At 35.1% G+C, this 8,562-nt stretch overlaps 1 protein-coding gene across 2 annotated transcripts; it reads left to right on the forward strand.

Moving 5' to 3' along the window:
• The first annotated feature begins 309 nt into the window (after positions 1-309).
• On the forward strand, positions 310-7,552 carry LOC108996961 (UDP-arabinose 4-epimerase 1-like). 2 transcript variants are annotated; one of them, XM_018973022.2, is made up of 11 exons: positions 310-561; positions 1,426-1,586; positions 1,823-1,947; positions 3,095-3,208; positions 3,298-3,405; positions 3,553-3,644; positions 5,171-5,312; positions 5,589-5,683; positions 5,875-6,004; positions 6,661-6,805; positions 6,928-7,552. In XM_018973022.2, the coding sequence occupies exons 2-11, from the start codon at positions 1,526-1,528 to the stop codon at positions 7,143-7,145; spliced, it is 1,230 nt and encodes a 409-aa protein (XP_018828567.1). In that variant the 5' UTR covers positions 310-561; positions 1,426-1,525; the 3' UTR covers positions 7,146-7,552. The 2 variants fall into 2 exon arrangements, with proteins under 2 accessions (XP_018828567.1, XP_035544522.1); XM_035688629.1 differs by lacking the exon at positions 310-561 and adding an exon at positions 1,130-1,250.
• Positions 7,553-8,562: the final 1,010 nt, after the last annotated feature.

Here is an 8,562-nt window from a genome sequence, read left to right on the forward strand (position 1 = left end):
TTATTATAAAAAAATGATTATTCCGAAGAAGGGCAAGGTTGGTAATTTGGAGGGCGCCATAGAGGAGTGGGCCCCAAATAAATCGAAAAAACCGGTCACAGTGGGCATGCAACTCGTGAATGGAAACGATGAAGTCCCGCGTTCGTCGCGTCAAAACACAGATGGAAGACGATGATTGGACATTGATGTAAAATATGATTATTTTCTTTTGTACAATAAATCTTTTTAAAAATAAAAACAGAAAAGAAGGAAATGGTTCCAACACAACACAATAAACTAGACGAGTATGGATGCAGAGAATTCTACGTCTACTAGAATATTAATAAGCTCTATTCAAACATCCCATCCACCTATTCATCTCTCTCACGATCCTTGGACTTGGTCGTCTCTTTCCCCCCTTTTCCTTTTCTTCTTCTTCTTAGTTCTTGCACGTTTAACTCTCTCTCTCTCGATCTCTCTCTCTCGATGGGACTGAGATTTTAATTCTCTCTCCCTCTTTTTTTCTTTCTTTCCTTCCTTCCGTTACGATTTCGATCGTCGTGGGTTCTACCTCAAGTTAAGGTACACTTTTGCTTCTAGTTGTTTTCTCTTGTGGGGGAGTCTTTTAATTTGATTCATGTTTTATGGGAGTTTTCAATTTTGATTCGTGGTTTTCTTCTGGCGAGGCATTTTCTTTTCTTCCTTGTATTGCCGCTTTCTCCATCTCTGGTACTTTTTATCTTCGGAAAATTATTTCCGTCCCTCCCTGATTTTTGTGGGTTCCTTCATCTGCCCCTCTCTCTCTCTCTCTCTCGCTCTCGGTTTGTTTCTGGTATTTGTTACATATTTGCGTTTGTGAATTTAATCCGGATGGGACTATTTGGATCTTGAAATCGAAATTTTCGTCTTGTTTAATGTCTTCCTTTCTATCTCATGTGGTCTGTTTTATTTTCAAATCTTAATTTCTGGGTTTAGTTTCGTCAAATTTGAAAAGTGGTTTCGTGGGGTCTTTTCCCTCTATTTTTATTTGCCAGACATACTCTGACAGAGAAAAAAATCTGCATATTCCATTTCTATATTTTGGAATGTTTAGCTTAGACCCAAACAGAGACTATAAATAATAGAAAAGTTGAAAACTTTTGCGCATTTATTTGTTTCAATCCCAGTGGTCATTTCATTTTACATGGGCTTCGGCTTCTGTGTCTCTCTGGATCTTGAAATTCTTTATCACACTTTCTCTATCTTCATCTCGGGAACTTTGAAATTGAGCGGTGAAATTTCCAGGCTTTCAGTTGCATAAAAGTTTTGACGTTTTATATAACCTTTTGTCAACCTTTTTTTTTTTCCTTTATTAGGGCCCAGTTATAATTACTTTTGTTTATGAATTGTGTCTTCAGTTATTATTTTTCCAGAAGTTACTGTTTCATAGTTTGATTTTTGTTACAGCACATTCACCAAAAGAGGGATCCACTTTGATCGTTGATACTAAGACAAAGCATTCGATTCCTATTTGCATAACAACTTAGGATTGTTGGGAGTTCTACAAATGCTAAATTTTGGCAGGGCCAGAACTCAGCCAAGGTCCACTAGATCTATGCCATTTGGAGGTAAAACTGTTTGTTGATACTTTTTTCTTTGGTGAAACATAGGTCACCTAAAACCTATCTGGTTATAATTTCATGACAATTATTTGCAAATTGCAAAGTTGTGGTTCCTCTCTGGTTATGTACCGCCTATTGTTTAATCCATTGCACGAATTATATTTATCTCTTGATTCTCCTTTTAGAGTTTCAAGGGTTTCTATATTTATGTTTGGTATTTTGAGTCCCTGTCACACTTGCAGGCATGGATTTCGCAGATCCAAAAAAGAAGAGCAGCTTTGTAGGAAAAATTATTTTAGTTGCTGTCCTCACTGTATCATGCATTTTTCTCCTCAAGGGATCTACAGGTTTTAATAGTCCAAGCCCGGTAACTCCCTTTTCTTATATTTGAATGACCTTCTCAATGACAAGTACTTAATTGTGTTGAAGTGATTTTTTTCATATAATTAACACGAATGCATGCATACTTTTATCGCATGTCTATAACCACATTTTTAATTCTATGTCAAGCTCAATGTTCAGATATTTCTCAATTTCTCATCTTGCTGTGATGCCATAACTAGTTTAATTCTGATTTCACTTGGCTGGCATATTAAATCAGAGCTCAGCAGCATTTGTCATTTTTTTCTTTTTACTTTCTTTTAACAAAAAGGGGATATGCGATTAGAACCTTTTAATAAAACATATATATATATGTATAAATGTTTTTATACCCGAGATGTTCAAGTGAGTGGGAATGGTCAGTGTTGATGTTGGGGAGGAAGTTGCTAAACTTTATCAGACTGAACAAGCCACGGGAACTCTGATTGCTTCCATAATCCATGCTTTTACCGACAAAGTTTTGCGGGCCTTATTTTATAATCTTATCCTCTCGTTAAATCATGCAAAGTAGGGCTCATGATAATTATGTTTATGCTGTGTCTGTAATCTTGCTTCAATACAAAAATTTTGATTATTTAAACTCAGAAAAATCATATCATGGCCTGCTCTTTGGTTGGGAGCATGAGAGTTAGCATTTAGTCAAGGGATTATGTTAGTTCCCAATATATGAAAGACGTCCCTTTCCCAAGTGTTGTTGACTTGTGTAAGACACTGTTCTCGTTATGTTAGTAGATGTACTTGATGCAAATTGTCAATGGTGCAAACTTTTGTGTTAAAGCAATCGATTTTGTTTTGCTAAATATTCCTTTTAGGTAATCATCACAGATTTATCTACATATTTAAAACATATAATGGCTATCTACTGTGATTACTTATATGCCTGTTTGATGTGATTTTGTTTCCCTTAAAATACAGCTCTTAAGTGGTGTTTTTCATTTTGTGGACTCCTATGTTGAACCTTTTTCTTAGTTGATTATTTGGTCACCCCTCTCCCCAAATAATGCTCAATTTGGTTTCTGTGATCACATATGGTTAGAACTTCAACCAAATGGATTTTGTATGACTTGTTAGCAAGTGAAAGAAGTTTGAAATTTCCAAATCCGAAATTGTTTAACGGTTTTTTATTCCTTCAGTTCTCCCATCATGAGGATGGGGTTATGCATGTCCTAGTAACAGGAGGTGCTGGCTACATTGGTTCACATGCTAGCTTGCGGCTTTTGAAGGATTCATACCGTGTAACTATAGTGGTATGCTTTTATCCAGAAAGTGTTATTTTGCTAATTATTTATACTTTTCAATGTTAATTACAACATGTTGAGATTTCGCCTTTTGACAGGACAACCTCTCGCGGGGAAACCTGGGTGCTGTGAAAGTTCTCCAAGCATTATTTCCTGAACCTGGAAGGCTTCAGTTTATTTATGCTGACTTGGGGGATGCGAAATCTGTATCCTTATTATGCCCTATTTTCTTGTGTACTTGGGTTTCGCCACTATGTTTTGAATAAGATTGCCTTGTCAAAAAAAGGGAAAAGAAGAATTGTGATTTGAATATAAACAGCCGCATCTGGACGTTTCCTTGACAGATTTTTCAGGTTAATAAAATTTTCTCGGAGAATGCTTTTGATGCAGTTATGCATTTTGCAGCCGTTGCATATGTTGGTGAAAGCACCCTTGATCCACTTAAGTAAGCATTTTTTTCTTGATCAATATCTAGCCTATTTACAATGTCAACCCTGCGATGCAAACCATGCTCTTTTTGCTTGTGGCGCCTGTATTTTTGCTACCATGATTTCAAACCTTTTAGGACAAGTTGATATAACTTGGAAGACAGAAACCATGGATGCAGAACTAAGAAAGGATCATTAACTTGTTGACACAAGAAAAATAGTAAATGAAACACCTTAAAGTTTTGTAGTTGACCTAATCAGTAGTTCATTTGGTGTGACTAGATTTTTCAATGTAAGCAACTCTTTGGTAACAGCATGAAAGAGCTCACGTGTGTGAGGCTTTCATCAATCAAATTTAAGCAAGTTCAAAACTGTATGATTTAGGCCTGGTTGACCTATAAATTCAACTCTCCCCCCTTGGTTTTATGAATTATAATATAATTCTAAAGGAAGAAGGGCTCTAGCCTAGGGAATGTGGGGTACATTTGTTTGCTTACCTCCTTTTCTTCCCTTCTCCCTTAAAAACCAATTCCCTGTAACAAGATGAACACAGATTGACTATGTTGTCTTTAGATATTGGTCCCTTTATTGGTTCATTATACTGAGATATTCAACTCTGCCAAAGTACAATACTTATCTTTAATATGGTCTTAAGAGAATAAACTTGAGGATTTGATAGATAAGCCTGGGTCCATATTTATTCGATGTTTTGTTTTGATACTCATGAATTCTTAATGAATAAAAAGAATCACGACACCATTGAAGCACTAAATTGGTTGTTGCATGCTTAAGATGTTTTAACTCAGAAAAAAAATTAGACATGATGTTTTCTACAGGCCTTTTTATGGGTGGGGAGGTAGATAAGATCATGTATGAGTGGTGCCTTGAAATGTCTGGTTGAGAAATGGAATTTGAGTTTGTAGTATTGAAAATGGTTCATGTGTCAGGAATTTTTGGGATTTAATCTTTAAAGGTTATCATTTATGTACCATTTCTTCGAGCAAGTGGAAACACCAAAAGAACAAAATAAAAACCTTCTGAAAGTGAAACTGATATTAAATATATAGTATTTTTGAAATCTATTTCTCTTCTCTTGTCACTACACTAGTTGATTGCTAAGGCACATCCACTAGAAGAATAGGGTTGGGAGGACTGGTAACTTGTTGATGTTGAACCTATATCGATGTGTTTGAATTCATTTTATTAGGTTTGGCAGGAAGTTGGATTTGGATATAACTTGAACATATATTGATGTGATTGAATTCATTTTATCAGGTTGGATAGGAAGTTAGATTTGGATATAGGTTGAATCTTGACTAGTCATGCTCGTATTGTCTATTGGGATTTTGTTCTAGTGTGAAGACTTTAATATGCCCATAATACAAGTGTGCTACTACAAGATATGGGTTAATCTTGTAATTTTCTATACCTGTTGTTTTTCATATTTTTTTGCTTGGTTTTCAAGCAAGCAAGCAAAATGGTGCTTTATCAGGGGAAACTAATAAATCATGGTACTTGTTTTATCTTTGACCTTGTTGGGTAGGTATTATCATAACATAACATCAAACACCTTGGTGGTATTAGAGGCCATGGCAGCACATGGTGTGAAGACATTGATATATTCTAGTACCTGTGCAACATACGGGGAACCTGAAAAGATGCCCATTACTGAAGGAACTCCGCAGGTGAGGGATACAAAAAATTCAGTTTCAAATATCATTATTTAAGTTATTTTTTCTTGCTAAAAGTTGGCTGTGTGTGGGGAACAATAAAAAAAGGCATCTTGGTTTTATTTTTTTCGTTATTTTGTTTACTTATCAATATAACAAAAAAAAAATCTTGGTTTTATTCTTCTTTTTTCATCCAAGGCAATAAAATTTTTAGAGTCACATGCTACAAATAATTTTGGTGCATACAGATATTTTGCTAAACAACCGATAAACATTGTTGCATGAATTCAGGCCCCCATTAATCCATATGGAAAGGCTAAAAAGATGGCGGAAGATATCATCCTTGATTTTTCTAAGAAGTCAGACATGGCGATCATGATCCTGAGGTTGGTTTCTACCTGTACACTATATATATATATATATATATATCTTTTTTCTACATGCCAACAATAAGGGATGGCCAGACTTCACTTCTGACTCCCTCTCGTTCATTTCTTATAAGAAAAAGAAATTCAATAAACAAGTATCATTTATACCGATTATATGGATTGTCATAGTTCCTTTTTGAACATGTCAGATACTTCAATGTGATTGGATCAGATCCAGAGGGCAGACTAGGTGAAGCTCCTAGGCCTGAACTACGTGAGCACGGACGAATCTCTGGTGCTTGTTTTGATGCAGCTCGTAGTATTATTCCTGGGCTGAAGGTATGCTGAGTTCTTATTGAAATAAATTTATATTTTTACACATTGAAAAGATCTGTTATAAGTCATTACCTACTAAATTCAAATAGGGTCAATGCACATTCCTTACAATACAAACCTTTGGGGATGTGTTAGTGATGAGCATACGACTCTTTCATCCATCTCTTCAAAATGAAGTCATCCTCAAATTTAAAGAAATAATTCGGCCACTCAATAAATCTGTGAGACCTAGTTGCACAGATTCTACTTTTTACTTAACAACCTCCACAGATTCTATTCACCAGGTCCAAGTCTCTCAGATTTATTTTTCATAAATCTTTAAACCTTAAATTTAAACTTGACAAATACAGAAAGTAAATCTGCAAGACCATTACGTAATCTTCAGCTGTCTATAGTTTGAACTTGACATAAAAACATACCATTTTCTCCTCAAAAAAGCTTTTAAACTATTAAAATTGCTTTTAATGCTCTCAAACTCAAATCCAAAGGGCACATATTATTAAATCTTTAAACCTGTAATTTAGAGTTAACAAACGTGTCTTTTCAATTGAGAATTGTCACAATACTATTCAATGCACGATGTTGCAAAATTGTCCATGTTAGTTTTTAGAGTAGTCATATAAGTAGACGTTCTAATCCTAGTGTTCTGTACTTTGCAGGTTAGAGGAATTGACTACGATACTCCTGATGGCACTTGCATAAGGGATTACATTGATGTAACTGATCTGGTTGATGCTCATGTGAAAGCTCTTGAAAAGGCACAACCGAAAAAGGTTGGAATTTACAATGTTGGAACTGGAAGAGGTACGATAAGCAAAGAGAGAATTCATTATAATATATAAGCATTTTTCTCTTGTCCTGTACCTTGGGGATTTTCTTATACTCTCAGTAGAGATCCGAGGCTTATTTTTTATTTGCTTTATCAGGTAGATCTGTTAAGGAGTTTGTGGAGGCATGTAAGAAAGCTACCGGAGTAGAAATCAAGGTTGATTACCTACCCCGTCGGCCTGGTGACTACGCCAAAGTTTACAGTGACCCATCTAAAATCAGGCAAGAACTGAACTGGACGGCACAACACACCGATCTTAAAGAGAGTTTGGAAACTGCCTGGAGATGGCAAAAGTCACATCGTGATGGGTACTGAATCCAATCGGCAGCGTCTTACTGAAAGGATCACACCATTCCTTGGTGGAAGATTAATGCAGAGACCCCATGCAGTACTGATTTCGGCCGTGTTCTATTGCTCTCATAGAATGGGGGTATGAAATTGAGAAAATTTTCTTTTATAGTCTGGCAGTATGAGGTAGTAGTAGAATGCAACCCATTTGTTACATGTATCGGAACCAATAATAGGTCAACAACTGTCACTGATTATTATTGTCTTCCCCCTCTTACTCCCCTCATTGGTTGGTGATAGCCAATGATAGGATGTGAGGTCATATTTTGCGCAGATGGCCCTTCTAAAATAAAAGAGTAATGTTAATAGTAGAGCTCCTGTTAATAGCTATTTGATCCTCTTGCGTTTCATTTCAATGTTAGAACTTGTTGGAAGCCTTTGTGTTTTTAGTTTTGTTTTTCTTTGAGCAAATGAAATTTGAAAGGAGCCCTGCTCGATCCAAGCTGCTTAGGGGAGAAAAGTCAGATGGCAATACTTTCAATGGTAAAGGAGAAAGTAGCCAATAGGATCCTTGCTCCCTGGTGGTCAGAGGGCAGGTTTGCGATGACTTCATGGAATGGATTCTGTTCTGCATAAGAGTTTCCTTGAATTATTGAACACATGATTCTTGACTATTTATTAGTTAATCCTGGGTTTATGATCGAAGGGAAAAAGGAAACCAGGAAGTAGTCCATTTATCGAGATTGTACGAAAGTTCATATTTTGATGAATTTTGGAGATCTTGAATATATATATATATATATATATATATATAGTATGATTTGCATGGTATTATGATTATATCTAGTTCTAGAGCAATGGCTTTCGAATTAAGGACGATTGCTCTCTACAACAAAAATTGAAATTAATTCGGATTCATTATTTGAGGAAGAGATATATAAAAGGTCATAAAGTTTTTTTTAAAAAAAAAAAGAAATTATAGAGAGGAAACAAATATGTGGACAAGAACTAAAGAGAGAACAAAGTATGAAAGAAAGACAAACTTGAGCTTAGGTGAATGAAAATTTGAGAGAAAATCGTTTTATTTATATTGCAAAATTAGTGTACAAAATATGCCTATTATTACATAGAAAAACAAGATCATTACTAACAAATATAACTATTAGACTTTGAAAACTAAAAATAAAAAACATGATTTTAGACAAGAGAACAAATAATAAAAGTATATTGAAAAAGAGTGTTAGATAGAAAGAAAAACATGACCGTTAGATAAAAGAACAAAATGACCCTTAAATTTTGAAAAACATGACCATTAGAAAAGTAGATAAAAGAAATAATATTCTAATAATTTAGACAAAATGAATAACTAATCCAATTATATTCTCTCTCTTCCAGTAGGGTTTAATCCCTCATCTAAGCTTTGACCTGACAAGTAATAATCGAT

The sequence above is a fragment of the Juglans regia genome, chromosome 3 (genome assembly GCF_001411555.2).
Source record: "Juglans regia cultivar Chandler chromosome 3, Walnut 2.0, whole genome shotgun sequence".
Classification (NCBI taxonomy): Eukaryota; Viridiplantae; Streptophyta; class Magnoliopsida; order Fagales; family Juglandaceae; genus Juglans; species Juglans regia.